The 23,635-nt window shown below is 45.6% G+C and overlaps 2 protein-coding genes across 2 annotated transcripts; both read left to right on the top strand.

Moving 5' to 3' along the window:
• Nucleotides 1–1,806: 1,806 nt before the first annotated feature.
• LOC307200458 (uncharacterized protein) lies at nucleotides 1,807–15,741 on the top strand. Its single transcript, XM_079948998.1, has 7 exons — nucleotides 1,807–2,051; nucleotides 2,290–2,884; nucleotides 4,266–5,357; nucleotides 7,572–7,584; nucleotides 9,439–9,619; nucleotides 11,369–11,993; nucleotides 12,978–15,741. The coding sequence occupies exons 2-7, from the start codon at nucleotides 2,322–2,324 to the stop codon at nucleotides 14,071–14,073; spliced, it is 3,570 nt and encodes a 1,189-aa protein (XP_079805124.1). The 5' UTR covers nucleotides 1,807–2,051; nucleotides 2,290–2,321; the 3' UTR covers nucleotides 14,074–15,741.
• Nucleotides 15,742–18,764: 3,023 nt separating this feature from the next.
• On the top strand, nucleotides 18,765–23,178 carry LOC307201993 (perforin-1-like). The gene is made up of 2 exons (XM_079951596.1): nucleotides 18,765–19,386; nucleotides 21,260–23,178. Exons 1-2 carry the CDS (start codon nucleotides 19,055–19,057, stop codon nucleotides 22,356–22,358), a joined length of 1,431 nt encoding a protein of 476 aa, XP_079807722.1. The 5' UTR covers nucleotides 18,765–19,054; the 3' UTR covers nucleotides 22,359–23,178.
• Nucleotides 23,179–23,635: the final 457 nt, after the last annotated feature.

Here is a 23,635-nt window from a genome sequence, read left to right as displayed (position 1 = left end):
AGAGAGAGAGAGAGAGAGAGAGAGAGAGAGAGAGAGAGAGAGGCAGGCGGCTCTCTTGTTGAGAGAAACATTTTGATCCAGAAATTTTTGTACCTTCATAGTGGAGGAGGAAAGTGGAAAGGCTAAAGAACAATCCCAATGTCTCTGCCCAGTTTGTTCACATCCCTGTTTGTTCTGAGGAAATAGGGTTACCATACATCTGGAAAAGCTCAACAACTTGGCCAAAAAAAGCTCAACAACCGTTTTCACTTTTTGAAATAATGGCAACCATAATCTCTCCACATAGACATGGAACTGGAACTTGTTAGATTCCTCACATCTCACCCTTTAAGTCCCTGAGGTAGGAGAGAACAGACATAGAGAGGTGGAAGGCTTAAAGGAATCTCTTTGTAACCCCCCAACACAGACAGAACACCCTGGATGTTCAGATACCCACAATCCTAATAGTGGGTCAGTGTGTAGCAGTTTTTATTTTGCTGATTTTGGCTAAGGAAACAGAGCAACTGTGCATCAGCAGGGAACTGGAATGTGCCTTCCTGTCTTTTATTTTTTAAGCCAGGAATTTCTCTTTCATATTGTCCACAGAAACACATGACAAACCATAGGGCTGAGGCAGGCTGTGTGCTGTTTATGCAGTTTTATGAGCATGGCTGAAACAGAGCGGAATACATCTGACAATTATTTGTAAACAAACCTTTCAGGTTAAAAAGTCCAGCTGTGCAATGATTTCATTCTAGATTATGATATAGGCTTCTAAATCAAATCACATTAGAAGCTGAGGTGGAAAAGGAGAACTTGCATCAGTGAGATTGCAGTCACAGGAAATGTCCTGCACAACATCCCAACCAATATTTGACTCAAACACATTACAGATGTTGGTGGGACACACAAAATGGCCTCCATAGGAAATCACCTATTCATGGACATGTCAATATGGAGGAAGGTGTTCTGGTCCAAAGCTATATATGGCCTTGGAAATCATAACCTGCACTTTTGAGTTCCTCCCAGAAACTTTGGGTAAAGGGTTCCCCTGACCATGGTTTTCACCTGAGTAGTCAGGTTCCAAGCCAGAATCAGCAGCATCCCTAGACTGTGAAACAACATTTTCAAAGGAAGTGCTCCTTTCAGCCCTGCCCTGTCAAATTTCCCCCATGAGGCTAGATCTGATAAGAATTTAGCCTGTGGAACCAAAAATGTTCCCCACGCCCTGGCATGGAGCATTGGCAGTGCCACTCTTTTTATGAGGCATATGACGCCTCTTCTATTAAAAACAAACAAAAACAATGGCTTCTTTATAAGGAAGTTTCTCACAAAAAGATTTTTTTTCACACCAGGGGCCTCTCTCTATTTCAGTATGATTGTTTTTGTTTTCTTAAATTTTGAACCCCAAAAGAGAAGAATTTGAAGCGGTCCTCTCGGACTTCCTAGCCCAAGGAACCTTTCCTAGTCACTGGGATCTGGTAAGGCAAACAAAGAATAACCCTTACAAAATCTTTTGTTTTGTTTTTTTAATGTGCAAAGGAAGGCGTTCTTGACTCCATGATTCTCACAGTCCTTCTTTCGAACCAGGAATGGCACACTGGAAGCATTAAATTGCACTCAGATGCCTTTAGTGCAATAGTAGACTGGATAAGGACAGGGTGCTGAGGTGGCTCAACATTGGGGTTCACCATTCTTCATCTTGTCTTACACACACACGCAAATGCACACGTGTTTTCAGAGAAGCCGCCAAGGAAGCCCTTCCTCTCACCACCACATCCAGCCATTGACTCTCTCACTCCTTGTTGTCCAGAACTGGAAACAGCTAGAAAGGAGACAAGCAGCAAGGCAGAAGAATCTTATTTGTTGAGAATGTCCTGTTTGTTTAGAGGAGGAGGGGTGAGCGAATGTTCACATATCCAGTATTGGTTCATAGAGAATATGAAAGGTCGGTGGGAGAGGCTGGGAACTGAAAACAACAACAACATATGGGTAAGAACATGGGATAAAAGCCACTTGTAGTGCGGTGTAATGCACTGAGAGGGAAAAGCAATTTGGAAAAGAAGGAACAGGTAAGGTTGCCACTATTATTATTATTATTAGTAGTATTAGTATTATTAGTATTAGTATTACTGCTGCAGCTGCCGCTAATTCCACTACTGTTGCTGTTGCTGCTGTTTATGAATGAATGTATACCTCACCAAATACCCCTGATGAGACCCACAGGCTGAAAGTCCCTCATGAGCTGAACTGAAAAAGATGAGAAATGCCCACACGGTGTAAACATGACCTCTCTGTTTTATTCCCTAGGGTAATTTACAAGCTTTTCGATTGGAGCAGTCATGTCCAAACAGCACCTCTTCCTTGCAGCCTTCCTCCTCTTCCTCCTCCAACTTCCACCAACAACTCCCAGCCCCTGCCAAATATTCCACAGATCCATCTGCATGAAGCAGGACAGCTTTGTGCCCGGCCACAGCTTCATTGGCGAGGGGGTGGACATCACCTCACTGGAGAGAAAGGGAGCGTTTGTGGTGGACACCAGCCAATGGCAGGGCCCCAACGGGACGTGCATCCTCTGCCGGAATCCCTTGATGAAGGGGAAGCTGCAGAAACTCCCCTTAGCTGGCGTGGACTGGCGAGTACTTCATACGTGCCATCAGGATGTCAGCAGTTCCATTGAGAATTTGGATGTGGATGTCGCAAATTCAATGGCCAAGGAGGTGAAGAACGACTGGAAAGCAGAGCTGGGGTTAGGCACAGTGTTAAGCAAAGCAGGGCTGGAGCTGCCTAAGATGCGGGTGGCCCTTGCTGGATCTCACTCCCGGATGGCTATTTTTGCACATGAGAAATCCCGCCAGGACAGCCATATTTTTGTGAGGCAAGAGGTCTCCTGTGCATACTACAGGTGAGCACCAGTACCCTACAGAGCCATAGTTGGCTGGTCAGAGTAAGTAATAAGATAAGAGCCAGTGTGGTGTAGTGGTTAAGAGCGGTGGACTCGTAATCTGGTGAACCGGGTTCGCGTCTCCGCTCCTCCACATGCAGCTGCTGGGTCACCTTGGGCTAATCACACTTCTCTGAAGTCTCTCAGCCCCACTCACCTCACAGAGTGTTTATTGTGGGGGAGGAAGGGAAAGGAGAATGTTAGCCGCCCTGAGACTCCTTAGGGTAGTGATAAAGCGGGATATCAAATCCAAACTCTTCTATAGGGGTCCTTGATAGAGACAGCCCATTTCGTTGAAGCACAATATGCTGTAAAGTTACCAACATTTGACAGCAGAAAATTGATACATGTGTTTTAGGTAAAATCAGTGTTTTTGTGCTTCTCGTTTTCTGAGTTGCAAGAGTTTCAAGGAAGCCTTTACGAGGGGAAGAAGTATCTTTGGGAGGAGGAAGAACACCTGACTTCCCCCAAAGTAGCCAGTGAACTGTAATTTCCCCCTCACAAAGCTACAATTCCCAGCACCCTTAATAAATAACAAATTCCAGGATTGTTCAGGGTGAAACTCTGAATTGGCAAATATATGTTTTGTTCTAATATGGGGAAATTGAAATGCTTAATAGATATGGAGCAATTATTTCAAGGCCAGCAATGGCATAAAAACCATATAAATTTTCACAAAGGGGAGAGATTGCTCGCTTGGGATTGGACAACATTACAATGATGTCATTAGCAAATGAACCTATGGAATGTTCTACTCCCAGAATGCATACCCCCGTGATATTAGAATGGATCTAATTCTTTTATCCAGAGTTTCTATGACAAATGCAAATAGCACTGGGAACAAACGATGCCCTGACTTCTCTTAAAGTAGAGAACCCCTTTGTGACTGTTTCTGATGACAACCCCAAGTATTGTTGGCCAATTAAATATAAAATTGTTTCCTGAAATAAATAATAATAATAATTAAAACAACATTTCCAGAAACACCCATTACACACTGTCAAACTGTGAATGTGTCTAGAGAGATAAATAATTTCCAAATTCTTTATCTTTACCCTTTGGATCACGTCAACAATGTTCCATCTAGGAATAAAGCCTGTCTGATCAGTAGATATAAATAAACTAATATGTGCATTTTATCCTGCAAACTATAACTGCCAATAACAATTTATTAGGCTGCGTCCCTGACCATTGGCCATGCTGGCTTGGGCTGATGGGAGCTAGAATAAAAAAAAGATGGACCCCTCAGGCTTCTCTTCTGTCATACAGATGGAAGTATGTGGTTGTGGATAACACTATTTATCTTTGCTTATTCTGCTCCTCTTTTTTTCTTCTTGAGCAGGCTGAGACTCCGCCATAGACGCTCACTCCTAGCCTCCCATTTCTCCCACGCTCTGGCCAGTCTGCCAAGGAGGAATAACTCTGAGGAATACCAGCATTTTATCGACATCTATGGCACCCACTACATCAGCAATGTGCAGGTGGGCGGGCGATTGCGCCACCTGCTGGCTGTGCAGACATGCAAGATGGCCCTGTGGGGCATTACTGCTTCCAGCTTTGAAAGCTGTTTGGGCTGGGAGGTTTCTCTGGGACACAAGTGGTTATTTGGGTCCGCTTCCCTGAGTTCTAAGTGTGAAGATCTCCGGAGGACTTACATTCGTGGAATCTTCCATGATGCTTACGCCAAGCAACGCACTGAAATTGTGGGAGGAGAGAAGCGAGCAGAGATTCTCTTCTCTAAACCTGGAGCCCAGAACTTCTCTGCATGGATGGAGAGTGCAAAAACAAAGCCTGGGCTGGTTTCCTATTCTCTCCTACCCTTGCACACCTTGTTGAACCAAAGGGATCCAAGGAGGGATTTGCTGAAGCAATCCATCATGCACTATATAAACCAGAGGGCCCTGAAGAGGAACTGTTCACAACCGTGTCCGCGCTGGAGCTCTCAGAGCTCAGATGAGGAATGCACCTGCCGCTGTCATCACGGCAGCTTCCACAGCAATATGTGCTGTGCCTGGGAGCGAGGCAGAGCACATCTCAAATTTATTGTGCACAGAGGATACAACCTTAGGGGTAACTGGTTAGGTATCACTGATGGTTATGTCAAAATTTTCTTCCACGGTCAGGAAAGGAGGACCATCGTCATCCCACATAACAATAACCCCTGGTGGACTGAACCTATTGATTTTGGGGCTGTCACACTGTCAGGCCACGACGTCTTTGAAGTGCAGCTCTGGAACAAAAACCTGTGGGGTGATCGTATTTTAGGCCACTGTGGCCATAGCCTGCAGGCTGGAGCTGGTACTATCTGGCACAAATGTCCTGCGACACATGGGCACTTTGATTATTATTACACGCTTGTTTGTGGTCACACATTGAGTGGCCCTTCCTGTCATAATTACGTCCCCTTACGGCTGCCCACTTCTTATTTCAATTAGTTCCCTCCCCAACCATCCTTTTCCGTATGTTTCAGGACCTTATGCTGAAGAAGTAGGCAGGTTCATTGAAAGAATCAGCCAAAGTTACTTAACAGCTACCCTATCTGCATTTAATAGCTGCTTACTGCAATCTGTGGTGAAGATGAACAACAGTAAATATGTGTATATATGTGTTTTGTTTTACAATTTAAAATACTCATTTTACATTCTTAAGATATCAATGATTTCCCTTCTTCTCTTTCCATGGTTCACTGTACATATCATAAATCCCTGCATATTTTACAACAACTATACCATTCAGTATTCCATTATTGCATCCATCAAAACTTGTTTTCACTATTGAATTTATCTTAATGCTGCCAGCATTTTCAGCTGTACGCAATTATTTTCCATATATTCAATAAACGTTTTCCAATCTTCTATAAACGTATGTTCTTCTTGTTCTCTTATTCCATATGTTAAGTCTGCAAGCTGCGCATAAACTGTCAACTTAAGTTGCCATTCTTCTTTAATTGGAACCTTGCTTGTTTTCCATTTGGGGGCTAACAAAACGCAAGCCGCAGTAGTAGCATACATAAACAACCTTTTTTGACACCTGGGAATTTCAGTTTGAATTATCCCCAACAGAAAGGAACAGTAAATATCGCCTTTAATTTATCATGGTTACAAAAGTGCTTAAGATAGAGTGCATTAAGGATTTTTGAAAAACTGATTCAAGAACAGAAGCAAATATGGACCTCATGCAATATGCAAGAATGAATAGTGGTGGACAGATGGCAAGGAGGGCAGAACCCCTTAACCTCTGTGTGATTTGAGCAAAACATTTCTGGGCTGAACTCATGATTTCTGGATATCATGAGCTCTAGGCACGTCTAGCACAGATCTCAAGTTTCAAACCCCAAGCTAAAATTCTGATAGTTACATGGGATACAACGGGGACAATGGCTCCCCTAATCAAACAGGATTAAGATTCTTCTGCTTTATTACTTGCCTCCTTTACAGCAGTTTCCAATTCTGGAAAACAAGGTTTGAATTATAAGTGAGTCACAAAGGCTGAATGTGGTGGTAAGGGGAGGAAGGGCTTTCTTGGCAGCTTCTCTGACAACATTGTGTGTGTGTGTGTGTGTGTGTGTGTGTGTGTGTGTGTGTAAGACAAGACGAAGAGTGGTGAACCCCAATGTTGAGCCCTGTCAGCCCCCTATCCTTACCCATTCTACTTTGCAAACACTAAAGGCATCTGGGTGCAACTTATCCATTCTGCCATCCCCAGTTTGGAACAAGGACTGCTAAAATCATAGCGTCAAGAAGGCCTTCCTTTCCGCATTTTTTCCAAAATGGATTTTGGGCAGTTTGTTCTTTGTTCTCCGTAGCAGAGCTGAGTGGCAAGGACAGAGACTTGCCAAGTTGGCAAGCCTGAGAGGATCTCTTCCAACCCTTTTCTTTTTGGGTTTGAAAATTACAGTCAAACCAGGAAAACAGGAACAATCATACAGGGATAAAGGCCCCCAGAAGGAAGAAAAGGAATCGTTTGTTTATGTGAGGAATTCCTTATAAAGAAGCCATTGTTAAAAAATTAAAATCTGGAGGCAGCCTCATAAAAAGAGTTGCAATGTGAATTCTCCATGCCAGGGGTGAAGGGCCTTTTGGCTCTGCAGATGTTTATCAGTTTGAGCCTCACAGGCCAAATTTGATAGGTGGACAGGGTTATGTTGCTGAAACTGGCTTTGAACCTGAATCTGTAGGGGACAGCCATGGTCAGGGGAGCCCATCACCCAAATGAGGATGGTTCAAGAGTTACTCCTGTTCCTTGAGAATATAGTTCTGGTCACGGTGACACATGCCTTAGTTTCTGGGAGGAACTCAGAAGTGCTGGTTCTGATTTCCAAGGCTATATATGGCTTTGGACCAGGATACCTAAAGAAGCAGCTTCATCCATACAGACATGGTCCATGAATGGTGATTTCCTATGGAAGCTGTTTTGGGTGTCCCACCAACATCCGAGGTGGGATGTAGCAAAGGGCAAATCCTGTGACTGCACTCTCTCTGGTGCAAGTGCTCCTTTTCCCCTTTAGCTTCTAATGTGATTAGATTTAGAAGCTTTTATCAAAATCCACAATAAAGTCATTGCATAGGGGGGCTTTTTAGCCAAAAGGTTTGTTTACAAATAATTGCTGAGCATATTCAGCTCTGTTTCAGCTCTGTTCACAACACAGCCTGCTTCAGCAGGTTTGTCATGTGTTTCTCTGGATATGAAACGAAAATTCCTGGCTTAAATAATAAAGGACAAGGGAAAACATTCCAGTTCTCTGCTGTTGCACAACTGCTCTGTTTTCTTAGCTGAAACCACCAAAATGAAATATTGCCACAGTGTGTGAGAGAGTGAGGGACACACACACAGAGAGAGAATGTCTTTATCAGAACATCCAGTGGTTTTTTCTCCATTTTGAGGGGTTACAAAAAACAAAGCACTTTCCTCAAACCTTCAGGTCATCTCTGCCAGGTCCTCCCTCTAGAGACTTAAGGGGTGAGATGTGTGGTGAGGAATCTAATAAGTTCTGATATTGTTTATGTTGAGAGGTTGGACAGTTCTCAAAAGAGACAACTGGGTAGAGGTATGGGAATAATCTCCCAGCTGAGAAGTTTCCCCACTTTCCCCCTCCACTATGAAGGCGCTAGAATTTCAGGATCAAAAAGTTTTCCACCCTAGGGGCAGGTGGTTGTTGTTATCGGCATCCATCTGTCTTAAGAGACAATGGAGTGTGCTTCCGGGGGTGAAGTCAAACTGCTGTGTTAGCAGCACTGAAGTGATATTCAATAGTGTGCAAGCCTGGGCAGTGTGTATGTCCAGATGACAGGGCTCCACTCTCGGCCTTGCTGATATGGTCCAAAGAAAAGCAGAGCAACATATAGAGGCTCCTATTTGTGGAAACATTTAAAAGGGCAGTTGGCACTTCTGAATTGCTGCCATTTGAAATAAATAATTACCTCATGAGTCCATAAGGGGTTTGAAGGACTCCCCTAGAAGATGGATTTGAATTACTCTGCAGGATGAAACTACAATATTTGTTTCTAGCTTCTCCCTTCACTCTTGAAAAGACACATTTCAATTCATTGGCTTAAGAAACTCCTGGAATATGCTCAGTAGAGGTTAGCTGTCCATATATTATGTGTAACCTAGCTATGGCTTGCACATGAGAGCAGATACAACCTCCTTGGAGAAGCCCACATTTTACCACTGGATCAAATCAAACAGGGACTGTGCCTGGGGGCGGGGCAAAGCACACCTCAAATTTATTGTGCACAGAGGATACGACCTTAGGGGTGACATCTTCAGTGGCACCGATGGCTATGTCAAAATTTTCTTCCAAGGTCAAGAAAGGAGGGCCAAGCTCACTGTAGATAATGGCAACCCTTGGTAGTCTGAAGCCCTGGATTTGGGACTTTAATGCTGACAGGCTACAATGAGGTCAAGCTAGAGGTCTGGGACAAAGATAGCTGGTACGATAAGCTTAGCATCCAACCTGAGTCCCTCTCTTCGCCATGGAATTATATTTTTTTAGTTTGCATTGAATGCAGAACAGGTGGGGTCCCTCTGACCTGTGGGTCAAATGTGAGTCACCAGGGGTTCAAATTTGGCCTGCAGGGCCATTCCCCCAAAACCATACACACCCGTCCCACTATATACTGTATATGTGATGTCAGTATGGGGCAGACAGAGATGGGGCTGCCAGTGCATAATCAGGAGCCTTATATTAGGCTCCTTATCATGCATGTTGATGGATTGATGGGTGGTTGAGTGAAGGTCAGCAGAAAGCAGGCTTTGGCGATGCAGCTATGCATTGTGTTTTGAAGTCCCAACTTTAGGACTTCAAGGCGCCCAATCACTTGACAGCATTGTGGTGACTGGCAGACTTGCCCACTTGTCATATTTGGGCCATGAGGCTAGCTGTGATAAGGATAAATAAAGATATGTCCTCTTGGAGCCAAATGGTTTCTCCACTTCCTGGCACCATTGCAGCTCTTTTTATGAGGTCCCCTCCAGACATTTTGGGTTTTGTTTTTTTTTTTTAAAAAAAATGGCTTCCTTATAAGGATTTTCCTCACAAAAATAAACAGTCCCTTTTCCCCAGTAGTGGCCGCTCACTATCCTGGTATGATTGTTCCTGTTTTGTCTTAAATTTTAAACCTCAAATAGACAAGAGTTTAAAGCGGTTCTCTCAGGCTCACCCATGTAGAAAGCTTCTCCTTTCCACTGGACTCTGTCAAAGGTAAGAAAGAACTACCCTTCGAAACTCTCTTGTATTTTTTAATGTGCAAAAGCTTTGTGACTGTAGCAGTCCTTAAATGGCAGGCTGGAAACATTAAATCACACCCAGAAGAAGCCTTTAGTGTTTGCAGAAGTGGGACAGATGAAAAGATGGGGTGTTAAGAGGGTTTGAGATTGGGGTTCACCCTTCTCCTCATCCTCCTCCTCCTCCTCCTCCCCCCCCTCTCTCTCTCTCTCACACACACACAACCCACTTTTCTGGAAAGCCACCAGGAAACCCCTCCCTCTCACACAGACACAGAAACACACAACACACAGGCCTTTGTTATTTTCCTATAATCCAAGACATGTGTGCCAGAATTGGAAGCAGCTGCAAAAGAAGAGAGCAGTAAGGCCAAAGAAGCATCCTATTTGCTAAGAACGTGATTGGAAACTGTCCTGTTTGTTTTCGGGGCAGAGGGGTGAGTGAGTTTATACCCGTCCAATCTCTGTTTAGCAAGAATATGAAAGAGAAAGTAGGTCAGTGGGAGAGGGAGGGAATTGGAAAAATAGCCTGCGGGTAGGAACAGAGATGGAAAGACAATTTGTTGTAGCACCATGTAATATATACTGAGAGGGCAAAGCAGTTTGGAAATGACAGAACGGGTAAGGTTTGCCACTGCATTCATTTATTATGATGATGATGATGATGAATGAGTTTATATTGCACCGTATACCCTTAATTAAACCCACAGGCTGGAAGCCTCCCCCCCTGCCCAAATGAATATCATGCAGAGTATATTTGGGTTTACACTGAATTGATGTTCTTCATTCCGAAGATGAAAAGATATGTAACACTTAAAGCTTTACTCCTTGTTGCAACTCTATGGCATGGGAAGTGACATCTGCTGGGTTTCTGCCCATCACCAAGCTATTAAAGATAGAGGGCAGGATAGGCGGTGGTGCCAGGTCAGGAAGAGCTTCTGGTGCCCAGGTGGTACATGCCAGTTTTTAGATTGCAGTCATAACTTCCATGCATAGTTCCAGGGCTTCCTCTTAATGTTTACGTTCCTGCTGTACGGTTGGTGGCCTCCTCAGCCATGAAGTTCACTGGGTGGCCAGTCCTTGGGCAAGTTGCTGAACTTCATCCTAATGAGGGAATAGCCCATGTGGTGCTCTTCAGACATTGCTAGACTACAGTCACTTCCCTGACCACTGGTGGTCCTGGCTGGGGCTGAAGGGAGTTGCAAGTCCAGCAACATCCGAAGAGCACTATGTTGGTCACCCGTGCCCTTAAACCAATGTGGATAAGCTGTGGCCTTCCAGGTTCCCATCATCCCTAGCCATTGGGACATGCTTGTTGGGGCTAATGGGGGCTGTCATGAACCAAAGTGTAGGGCCAAAGGTTCCCCACACTGGGCCTCAGGTACATTAGCAGTGGCCATGGGTTGCGGGGGGAGACCTACTTGGCATGTATAATGTCCCAGGCTCACTGGCTAGTAGTTCCAGTTCAGAAGGATCAGGTAGGAACAGGTGATGTGAAACACCCTCTGCATGAGACCCTGGGGAGAAGCTGCCAGAGTGGACAGCCTTGGGTTAGATAGACAAATAGTGTGACTTGGTAAAACACAGCTCCCTGACGCCCAGTACGATGAGATAAAAGTTCCTTTAAGCAGGGCTGAGTGTTTTGTTTGAAAAGAGGGGCTCACAGGTGTGGGAAATGCCTAGACAGTGCAAAGAAGCCCTCTCTGTTTTGTTCCGCAGGGTTATTTACAAACCTCCTGCCTCTTGGAGTGAAGGATCTGACCAGAGCAATCATGTCGCAACAGCACCTTTTCCTAGCAGCCCTCCTCCCATTTCTCTTCCTACTTCCACCAACAACTTCTAGCCACTGCCAGACGTTCCACAGATCCATCTGCATGAAGCAGGACACCTTTGTGCCTGGCCATAACTATATTGGCGAGGGGGTGGACATCACCTCTCTGGAGAGAAAGGGAGCGTATGTGGTGGACACCGGCCGATGGCAGGGCCCCAACGGGACATGCAAACTCTGCCGGAATCCCTTGATGAACGGGCAGCTGCAGAAAGTCCCCTTGGCTGGCGTGGACTGGCAGGTGGTCCGCTCGTGCCATCGGCAAGTCAGCAGCTCCGTGGAGAATTTGGATGTGGATGTCGCCAACGCGATGGCCACGGAGGTGAAGAATGACTGGAAAGTAGACCTGGGTTTGGAGATGGAGACGAACAATGACCGGGAAGAAGACCCGGGGCTGCCTAAGGCCCGCGTGGCCTTTGCTGGGTCTCGATCCCGGATGGCTATTTATGCGCATGAAAAATCCCATCAGGACAGTTACAGCTTTGTGAGGCAAGAGATTTCCTGCGCATACTACAGGTGAGCACCAGTAGCCCTCTCAAGAGGGACTTGCGTAGTCGGCCACAGCAACTGCCCTGGTTGACAGTTCGTTTCTGGGCCCAATTTAAGGTGTTCACATTAGTGTTTAAAGTTCTAAGCGATTCAGGACCTAAGTACCTGAAAGACTGCCTCCTTCCCCATAGAGACCCTCTGGTGTTATGAGCAGCAGAGGGGACCCTCTTGGTTTCTCCGCCACTCTCACAAGCATGGCCTAGGAGAAAACATTCTCTGTGACAGCTCCTACGCTGTGGAATCCCTCCCCACAGAAGTGGGTCTGGGATCTTCATAATTCAGCTTTCAGTGAATGCTGAAGACACACCTCTTTACCCTGCCATTCATTCATTCATTCATTATTTTCAGTTTTATACATTTCAATGATTTTACAAACATTTTAACATTTCAAAACTCAACTTCCTTCCCCCTCTTTTTGCGGTTCCTTAATATATATATATATATATATATATATATATATATATATATAGTCTGCATATTCCAAATTAATTCAATTTACTCATTTATTCTTCTATTTTAAATATATACCCTTATAAAACTGCAGGTTATTACAATAATCTTGCCAATGTTCTTATCTGTTTACAGTTTATTTGTAAATATTCCATAAACCATTTTCATTCTGTTATAAAAAGTTTACTTTGATTTCTTATTTTTCCAGCAAGTTTCGCCATTTCTGCATATTCCATAAGTTTTTGTATCCGTTGTTCTTTTGCTGGGACTTCTTTTTCTTCTTTCCCTGCCTTTTGACACTAGCTGTGTACATTTTTAGGACCCACCTTGTTTCTGTCATTGTTAAGTTGTTTTATACATCCTGTTTTAATTGTAACCATTCCAGGATGAAGAGCAGACAATAAAATAATAACAATCTTTGCTCCTTCAGTACAGAATGCTATAAAGTTGCTATAAATTTTGCTTACAAGATTGTGCTCCACTTTTTCTCTGCCTGTGCAGGCTGAGACTCCTCCAGAGACCCTCACTGCTGGCCTCACACTTCTCCCGCGCTGTGGCCAGGCTGCCAAGGAATAACAACTCTGAGGAATACCAGCATTTTATCAACATCTACGGCACCCACTACATCAGCCATGTGCAACTGGGTGGGCGACTGCGCCACCTGCTGGCTGTGCAAACCTGCAAGATGGCCTTGTGGGGGATTACCGCTTCCACCATCCAGCGCTGCTTGAACTGGGGTGCTTCTCTAGGAGTTGACTGGCTGTTCGGCTCCGCTTCCCTGAGCTCCAAGTGTGAAGATCTCAAGAGGGCCTACTCCCGTGGAATCCTCGAGGACGCTGATGCCAAGCAGCACATCGAAGTTGTGGGAGGAGATAAGCAGGTTGAGATGCTCTTCTCCAAAGGTGGAGAAGCCCAACTCTTCTCCGCATGGATGGAGAGTGCAAAAACAAAACCTGGGATGGTTTCCTACTCCCTTCTACCCTTACACACCTTGTTGAACCAAAGAGACCCAAGGAGGGATTTGCTGAAGCAAGCAATTGTAGGCCATATCAACCAGAGAGCCCTCAAGAGGGACTGTCCACAACAGTGTCCACGCTGGAGCTCCCAGAGCTCAGGTGAGCAATGCACCTGCCTGTGTCAGCAGGACGGCCTCAACAACGATATGTGCTGTGCCTGGCAGCGAGGCAGGGCCCGCCTCACGTTTGTTGTGGTCAACGGATCCAAGCTTTGGGGCGACCACTTCACAGCCACCGATGCTTATGTCAGGATTTTCTTCCAAGGTCAAGAAATGAGAACCAGCGTCGTCAGAAACGACAACAATCCTCAGTGGTCGGAAACCCTGGACTTTGGGACGGTCACATTGGCAGACCACAATTCTTTTGAGGTTCAGCTCTGGGACAAAGACGTCTGGCGAGATGACCTTCTGCAGGGCTGTTTCCACCGGCTGGAGGCCGGGGCTGGGACTATCTGGCACAGATGTTATGCGCCTCATGGATACGTCGAGTATTATTACTTGCTGGAATGTGGCCGCACGTTGGGTGGCCCTAGCTGTCAAAATTATGTCCCCCTACGACTGCCAACTTCTCATTTCAACTAGGCACCCCCTGCTAATTCAGTGCTTTTTCCTTGTTCCATTCCTTTCTGGACGGTGGGATTTGTAGTCCAACAACGGCCAGAAGGCCACAGGTTCCCCCACCACTGAGGGGCAGAGTTGAGACAGACCCTATTAAGCCAGATTCAGAAGGAATCTGGCAGATCTGGGGCCTAGTTGGTCCACATTGTTATTAACATACAAAGCATCTTTATGCAGAGCAAGACCACTTGTTTGTCTGGCCTTATACTCTGCCTGGTAGAGGCCAGGTTCTCAGGATCCCTCATGCAGAGATCATCTCTAAGACTGTTTCCTATCTCTGCTGTTTTCCTGTAGTTATGAGTCAGTGTCTGGAGATTCCCAGCCCCCACAAGAGTGGGTGAATCACCAGTTTCTTTCTCTCCAGCTCCTGCGTTACAAATACATATTTGTGTTTACACATGTGTTGCTTTTATGCACCTCACCCTGCAAAATCCTCCATGGATTACAGACATTCTGGATTAGAAATTTGGTATTTTAAAAAATTAATATGTTGCAAGGGAGCAGATATAATGAGCTCTATTCATTATAGTGGTGATGAAAATACTACCTTCTGTGGGACATGATAAAGGCCCACAGCAAACTCCCTAGACAAATCTGTCTATCCCACCTCTCTTGATACAAATGCCCAGAGTAACAAAAGTGAATTTGTTTTTAGACCTGTAGAGGAAGAGGTGGAATTCCACACCACAGGCTCAGCTGGGTCCAGTTGCTCCTCTTCTGGAACAATTTGCTCCCAAGAGATGAAGCTATGGCTTTTAAAAGAGGCTATGAAAGAGGATCAGATAAATTCATGGAGGTGAAGGTTATCAATGACTACTAGGCATGATGGCTAGATTCTACCTCCACTGTCAGAGGTGGGAACACTGCTATTGAGCTCAGGACCTGCTTCCAGCCTTCCTACGGGCATGGTTTATGGTGTTTTATGCGCTTTTCTTTGTGCCTTGTGTCCTTAGCAATCATCTTAGTGGTTTTCCCACCTGTAATTGGGATGTTTTGGTAAGCACCATATGGTACACCAGATAAGCACGCTTGGTACCCCTGGAATTTTGCACTGCTCAAAGACTGGGGTGCTGTGTAATAATACAAAAGGAAAGGAGGTCTGTGGGAGAGGGTGGGAATTGGATGGGGGGAACAGCTTGCAAGTGTCAATGATCAGAGTAGGGAAAGAGATGAGTACCCTCAGTTGATTTCCTTCTTCTTTGCAGCATATTATGTTATAAAGTCACCAGCATTTTACAGATGTTTTACGGCATTTTACAAGCTGTCTGAGGACAAACGCCGGCTCCCTCGGCCAGTAAAGCAAGATGAGCGCCACAACCCAAGTCGTCCATGACTGGACTTAACGGTCAGGGGTCCCTTTACCTTTTGCACATGTTCTAGTGCTTCTTTTATGATTGGACGTAAAAGGAAGTTGTTTGGAAAATAAATTGATGGAGTGTTCCCGAATACCTACTGGATAAATACAATCTAATTTTATTCTCCAAAGTTTCAATGATCAATGCAAATAGCAGTGGGAACAAAGGATGTCCTACTTCGGTCCTGTCTTAAGATGTGCACTCAGGTAAGTGAATCCATTTGTGGCTGTTGTTGCAGACAACCCCAAGATCAATTAAAGATAAAATCATTTCTAAATTTAGGTGTGTTTTGTTTTGTTTTTTTAAAAAACACCTTTTCGGAAACACCCACTCCACATAGTCAAAATCTCTGAATGTGTCTAGAGAAACAATTCCCCCCCACCCCAAGTCAGATTCTGTGTCACATTGAGTGCCCTTTGGATCAAGTCAACCATGTTTTCTCCAGGAATAAAGCTTGTCAGATCAGTAGATATAAACCAACCAATACAGTAGTACCTCGGGTTGCATACACTTCAGGTTACAGACTCTGCTAACCCAGAAATATTACCTCGGGTTAAGAACTTTGCTTCAGGATGAGAACAGAAATCGTGCAGTGGTGGCGCAGCGGCAGCGGGAGGCCCCATTAGCTAAAGTGGTCTTCAGGTTAAGAATAGTTTCAGGTTAAGAACAGACCTCCAGAATGAATTAAGTACTTAACCCGAGGTACCACTCTATGTACATTTAACCTGAAAACTATAACTGGCAATAATAATTTGTTAGGCTGCATCCCAGGCCATTGGCTATGCTGGCTGGAGCTGATGAGAATCATCATCATAATTAAACAATTGTACTTAACATGCCAGTCCCCCACTATATATGTGATGTTGATCTATGGGACAGGTAGACACAACTGCCAGTGCATAATCGGGAACATTATAGTATGCTCCAGATCATGCAGAGGCAAGAGAAAGCAGGTGTTGGGTCCACAGCCCATCAGTTGAGCCAAGGTCAGTGGAAAGCAGGCTTTGGCAGTATCGCTCTACATGGAGCTTTGAAGTCCCAACATGCCCAATCACCTGACATCATTGTGGTGACTGACAGATGGGTGTCCCCGCCCCTTTGTCACATTTGCTCCACAAGGCTAGATCTAATAAGAATAAGGATCTGGCCTGTGGAGCAAAACTTTTCCCCCACTCCCTAGAACAATTTTATGAAGCCTCTGCCAAACTTTTTGCATGGGGGGGGGGGAGAAAGTCTTCCTTATAAGGAATTTCCTCACAAAAGTAAACGGTCCATTTAGTGGCCACTCACTATCCTGGTATGATGGTTTCAGTTTTGTCTTGAATTTTCAACCTCAAAAGAAAGGAGTCTGAAGCGGTCCTCTCAGGCTCACCAACCTGCGGAACCTTTCCTTTGCCACTGGATCTCTCTGCCAAAGGTAAGAAAGGACAATCCTTCCAAAAAATATATATTTATTTATTATGTGCAAAAGAAGGCCTTCCTTCTTGGCTCCATGACTGTAGCAGTCACTGATGTGAACTGGGAATGACAGACTGGAATGGCAGACTGCTTTTGGTATTTACAAAGGTATGGCGTGGATAAAGAATTGGGCGATAAGAGGGTTTGAGATGGGGTTCATCCCTCTTCTTGCCATATATATATATATATATAGAGAGAGAGAGAGAGAGAGAGACATCAGGAAACCCCTACATCCACCACCACAACCCCCCCTCTCTCTCACACACAAATACACTGGTGTTTGTGACTCCTATAATTCACACTATTAACACAAGAATTTGAAAAAGTGGGAAAGAAAAGAAGAATCCAATTTTCTGAGAATGCGACTGGGTGCGGTCCTGTCCGTTCAGGGGTGGAGGGGTGAGTGAGTGTCCACCAATCCAATCTTGGTTTAGAGACATGCAGAAGACAAAGCAGATCAGTTGGCAAGGGAGGGAACTGGTGGGAACAGAAACCGAAAGGCAGCTGTTGTGGTGCCACGTACTACACTGAGAAGGCAAAGCAGTTCGGAAATTACAGAGTGGGTAAGTTTGCTACTATATTCATTATTTATTATTGTAAATGAGTTTATATTCCACCATGTACTCCTAATTACACCCACAAGCTGGAAGCCCCGCCCCACAGACACTCCCAGCATAAAAGATTTAAGATGCAGAGTGTATCTGGGCTTACACCAGACTGATGTTCTGTGTTCCAAAGATGTGAAGAGATGCAACAATTAAAGCTTTCCTCCTCGCTCTATCCTGGAGGAAGTGACATATATTGGTCTTCTACTTGTCACCAAGCTAGGAAAGAAAAGGCAACAGTGCTAGGTCAGGGAGAACATCTGGTGCCCAGATTATACATGCCTGTTTTTAGATGGAAACCGGGACTTCTATGGTTAGTCCCAAGGCTTCCTCTTCATATTTCTGTTCCTGCTGTACATTCAGTCGCCTCCTCAGCCATGAAGTTCACTGGGTGGCCATCATTAGAACTTCTGTCTTATTATGGAATAGCCAATGTTCAGACATTGTGCTCAACTAAAGCAACAACCCTGACCATTGACAGCCCTGGCTGGGGTTGATGGGAGTTGCGAGTCCAGCAACATCTGATTTCAATTTGAACTTAGCCTGATCTTTTATTCCCCTTCCTTCCCTCCCCCTCCCCTTTTTATGAAGATTACCCGCTCTGGGATCCCACAGTTACGGTAATTCTCCCCTGGTCTCCTCGCTGGCCCAAATAGGACTAATTTAGCCAGCTAGTTCTGGTGATCATCTAACGTGTATTGGATGGATTTCCCCCCTAAATTGATTTTTGAATTCTGAATTTATTGTTCACGTTTTATACTGTATTTTATGCTGTTTTTTTGTTGCATCAATTAAGTGTTTTAAATTTGTTGTTATCCGCCCTCGGCCCGTTTTTCTGAACTGGGAAGGGGGTATAAATAAAATATAATTATAATTATTACGAAGAGCTCCCTGCTGGTGACCCATGACCCAGCCTGTGCTCCTCCAGCCTGTTGCTAAACAATAGGTCCTACATTCCTTGCAATTGAGCTAGGGCTGGTGAGAGCTTTAGCTCCACAACATCTGCAAGGCCAGCGGTTCCCCACACCTGGCCCAGCATATACCATTAGGAGTAGCCATGGCTCAGTGGTAGAGCATCTACTTTGTAGAAGCCAATAGGTTCAGTTCCTGGTACCTCCAGTTAGAAAGGGTCAGGTAGCCACAGGTGATGTGAAAAGAGGGACTCTCAAATGTGGGAAATGCCTGAATGGTGCAAATAAGTCTTCTCTGTTTTATTTCCCATGGTAATTTGAAGCCATCTGCCCCACTGGGGGTGGGGAGGATCACAGCAGAACAATCATGTCCAAGCAACACCTCTTCTTAGCAGCTTTCCTCCTATTTCTCTTCCAACTTCCACCAACAACTTCCAGCCACTGCCATCGGCTCCCCAGCTCCATCTGCATGAAGCAGGACACCTTTGTGCCTGGCCACACCTATATTGGTCAGGGGGTTGACATCACCACTCTGTAGAGAAAGGGAGCGTTTGTGGTGGACACCAGCCAATGGCAGGGCCCCAATGGGACGTGCATCCTCTGCCGGAATCCCTTGATGAATGGGCAGCTGCAGAAACTCCCTTTAGCTGTTGCGGACTGGCAGGTGGTCCGCTCATGCCATCGGCAAGTCAGCAGCTCTGTGGAGAATTTGGATGTAGATGTTGCCAATGCAATGGCCACGGAGGTGAAGAATGACTGGAAAGCAGATTTGGGATTGGACATGGAGCTGGGGTTCGGCGCAGTGCTGAGCAAAGTAGGGCTGGAGCTGCCTAAGATGAGGGTGGCTCTTGCTGGATCTCACTCGCGGATGGCTATTTATGCACATGAGAAATCCCAGCATGACAGTTACAGCTTTGTGAGGCAAGAGGTCTACTGCACACACTACAGGTGAGCATCAGTATCCCTCTAGAGATACAATCAAAGTAAATGATGAGCGGGTGTCCTCAACTGGAAGTTGGATCAAAAAGATATGGCAATTCCAGCAGAGGTTTCTATTGAACTGTGTTCAGCCCCCACAGGGTTCAGTTATTCATTCGTTCTTACTATTCCATTGTTAGACTTCTCTCTCTATTCAGATAGCATTCAACAAAACTCCACAAAGCTCTCATACATAGAGTTACTGAAGACTCAAACAAAGGAGGAAGCTTTCTTCTTGCTCTGGGCAAAGCCAATAGAAAGAAAGGATAATAGGAAGTGGGAGGCAGATCAAGAGCTTGGTTGCAGGCTCATATGTTCAGGAATTAGGAAAATGGGCTAGAGGTGGTTAAGTGGCCAGGTCGGGCAGGGCGATTCAGATCAAGAGCTCAGCCCCAGAAGAGCCAGGGGTGGGTCCTGGGAAATAATGCACACCAGTTGATTGACTGATTGTCACCATATCTTTAGTCAACACTGTCACTGGAGGCTCAGGTAACCTTGGTGGCTAGCAGCATTTTGCTCCAGCACTGCCTGCTTCACCAGTTATGGGCCCTGTTAAGTTGCTGGTGAACATATCAGACGACACAGCGATTTTTCAAACAGCTCTTGTTTATTCACAGGCCAGAACTGAACTGAACTGAAGGGTTCAGCCAGCCTGCTTATACAGTGGTGCCTCACAAGACGAAATTAATCCGTTCCGTGAGGCTCTTCGTATAGCGGTTTTTTCGTCTTGCGAAGCAAGCCCATTGACAGCTTAGCGGATTAGCGCTATTAGCGGTTTAGCGGCTTTTAGCGATCAGCTGTTAAGCGGCTTATCAGCGGATCAGCTGATAAGCGGCTTAGCGGCTTAGGAAAAGGGGGGAAAGGGGGAAAAACCCCGCAGGAACTCGCAAGACATTTTCGTCTTGCGAAGCAAGCCCATAGGGAAATTCGTTTTGCGAAGCGCCTCCAAAATGGAAAACCCTTTCGTCTAGCGGGTTTTCCGTCTTGCGAGGCGTTCGTCTTGCGGGGCACCACTGTATAGAGCTCCACTAGAACGCAACAGTAACCATTTTCTGTAACTATCCAATCACTGAATGTCACTTTCGATCCCTTATTTGCATATATGGACCTGAACTATCTACAGTATCCCCCTGCTGGCCCAGGGTGAGAACTTCAGTACATAACAGGCCCCTTTAGAGAGAAATTATTTGGCCACTGTCTTCCATGTTCTGGTAACTCCCAGATTGGATTACTGCAATGCATTCCATATGGGGCTGCCCTGAAGAACATTTAGAAACTTCAGCTGGTCCAAAATGCTGCAGCCAGCTTACTGGCTGGGATTTTTTCAAAGAGGGCCAGATTTGATGAAGTGAACATGTGTGAGGGATGACCAAAGGTTTTTTGTAGGGTTGAGGTTGTTGAGCTTTTTTTAAGATTGAAGGTGTTTTTTTTTAGGATTTTACCCCAGGAGATAAACTGCCACAGGGGCCGGATTAAATCGACCAGCGGGGTGGATTAGGCCCCCAAAACAGACATTGGACATGCCTGGTTTAGCTCTAACATGTACCCCACTACATTTTAAAGCAGCTTCATTGGTTGCCAGTTCGTTTCCAGTTCCAATTCAAGGTGCTCAAATTTGTGTTTAAAGTCCTCTTGTATGTGTACGCTTCCTCTCTTCTGATTCGCAGGAAGCTCTGGGGGCCTTTACAGGGGAGGGATAACATGTTGGAGAGGAAGAAGATCCCCGAAACTTTGCAGGCTTCCCTTCCCTCAAAAAGATGGAGGATTATGGGTGTGGGTGGTGTGGGCAAAACTATAAACCTTGCTTCTAATACCCTGCTCCTCTTTTTCTCTTCTTGAGCAGGCTGAGACTCCCCCATAGACCCTCACCGCTGTCCTCTCACTTTGCCCAGCATGTGGCTGAGCTGCCAATAAAGAACAACTCTGAGGAATACCAGCATTTTATCGACAGCTATGGCACCCACTATATCAGCCAGGTGGACCTTGGGGGCCGAGTTCGCCACCTGCTGGCTGTGCAGACATGCAAGATGGCCTTGTGGGGGGTTACAGCTTCCAGCATCGAGGACTGCTTAAAGTGGGGGTTTTCTTTGGGAAACGACGAGGTATTTGGGTCCACTTCCCAAAATGCCTGGTGTGAAGTGATCCAGAAGTTCTACAGTCATGGAGTCTCACATGAAAACTATGCCAAGCAGCAAATTGAAGTTGAGGGAGGAGATAAGCAGATCGAGATTCTCTTCTCAAAAGCCAGAGGAGCTCAACTCTTCTCGGAATGGAAGAACAGTGCAAAAGCACAGCCTGGGCTGGTTTCCTATTCCCTCCAGCCCTTGCACATGCTGCTGAACCACCAGGACCCAAGGAGGGATTTGCTGAAGCAAGCCATTGCGAGTCATATTAACCGGAAGGCCCTGAAGAGGGAGTGTCCGCAGCGGTGTCCACATTGGAGCTCCCAGAGCTCAGCTGAGCGATGCACCTGCCTTTGTCAGAAGGATGGCCTCAACAACAACATGTGCTGTGCCCGACAGCGGGGCAGGGCACACCTCACCTTTGTTGTGACCAGAGGATCCAACCTTTGGAGCGACCACTTCACAGCCACCGATGCTTATGTCAGAGTTGTCTTCCAAGGTCGAGCGCTGAGGACCAGCATCGTCCCATCTGATAACGACCCCTGGTGGTATGAAACCCTGGGCTTTGGGACTGTCATGCTGAAGCATGAAAACCCCATTCACATAGAAGTGTGGGACAATGATGGCTGGCGTGGTAATGAACTTTTGCAGAGGTGTACCGGTAATCTGGAGGCCAGGGCTGGTGCTCAGTGGTACACATGTTCTCCACAATATGGATACATCAAGTATTATTACGTCCTGGAATGTGGCCACACGTTGAGTGGCCCCACCTGTCAAGAATATGTCCCGCTCCAGCTGCCAACTTCTTATTTTAACTAGTGTTCCCATCCGCCCATCCAAACCAGTGCTATGTCCTTCTATATTTGAGGACCTTATGCTGAATAGGTGGGGGCAGGTGCATGGAAAAAATAGGATCAGGGCATCCGGTGGCCTAACTGATGTTTCTTGCTATACTACAGATCCCAGCACTCCCAGCCAGTATGGCCTATGATTAGTGGTGATGGGATTTGTAGTCCAACAATGGCTGAAATGCTACTGGTTACCTCCCCTGAGATAAATCAAGGAGCAGAGTTGGGACAGATCCTGTTAAGACAGATTCAGACGTAATCTGGCAGTTCTGGGGTTGGGGCCTAGTTGGTCCATGGGTGGTCACAAGGAGCAAAGATGCTTTTATCAGATGAGCTCTAGCTCTTGAGGCCCCTTGACAGCAACCACATAATTGTTTAAACTCCCCCAACCCTGCCAAAGGTTCTTATAATCATACAAAGCATCTTTATACGGAGTTAGACCACTGGCTCATCTTACCTAATACTGGCAGAGGCCAGGCCCTCAGGATCACTCAGAGATCATATCCAAGCATGCTTCCTTTCCTATCTTTGTTGTGTGTTTTTTTGAAACAGGGTAAGCCGCCAGTTTCTTTCTCTCCAACTCCTACGTTACAAATACATATTTGTGTTTACATATGTGCTGCTTTCAACCTTGCAAATCCTTAACTGGTTAAGGATATTCCAGATTTGAAATGTGGTATTCTAGAAAAATAAACATATTGCTAGGGAGCCAATATTCTGCGAACTGCCCTTGCAGACTTATGATTAAGGGCAGTATGTAATAAATAAATAAATAATATCTATTCATCCATGGTGGACTTTGTGCTCTCATATTTCAGCAGCGTCCTGTTCGACTCAGTGAAACTCAGTGCCCCTCCCCCCCCCCACTCCGTTCTGGCCAATTAAAGAGATTACTTTCTGCAGGGAATGATAAAGGCCCATAGATAATGAACAGTGAATGATAGTGAATGATAATGATAGTGAATTTGTTTTAAGAACTGTAGAAATAGCAGTGGGCTCGGCTGGGACTAGTTTCTCCTTGTCTGTGGAGCAAATTGCCGAGGTCACCAATTCCATACCTAGGTTCTACCTCCACTGTTCAGTATTCTTTTGCGCTATAAGAATTAAAATTATGCTGGAAAGTGGAAAATGCTGGATGGAGACTAGTCTGAATTGGGTTATGAAGCCGCTGTTCGCTTACGCTTCACCTCTTCCCATTGTACTCAAGATTGCTGGCCGTGAGTCGTTCCCAAATCCCAAGCGAGCCAC

Source organism: Podarcis cretensis (genome assembly GCF_951804945.1).
Source record: "Podarcis cretensis genome assembly, chromosome: 13".
Classification (NCBI taxonomy): domain Eukaryota; kingdom Metazoa; phylum Chordata; class Lepidosauria; order Squamata; family Lacertidae; genus Podarcis; species Podarcis cretensis.
Note: the sequence above shows the minus strand (reverse complement) of the source record. Positions and strands in the feature narration are given on the sequence as shown.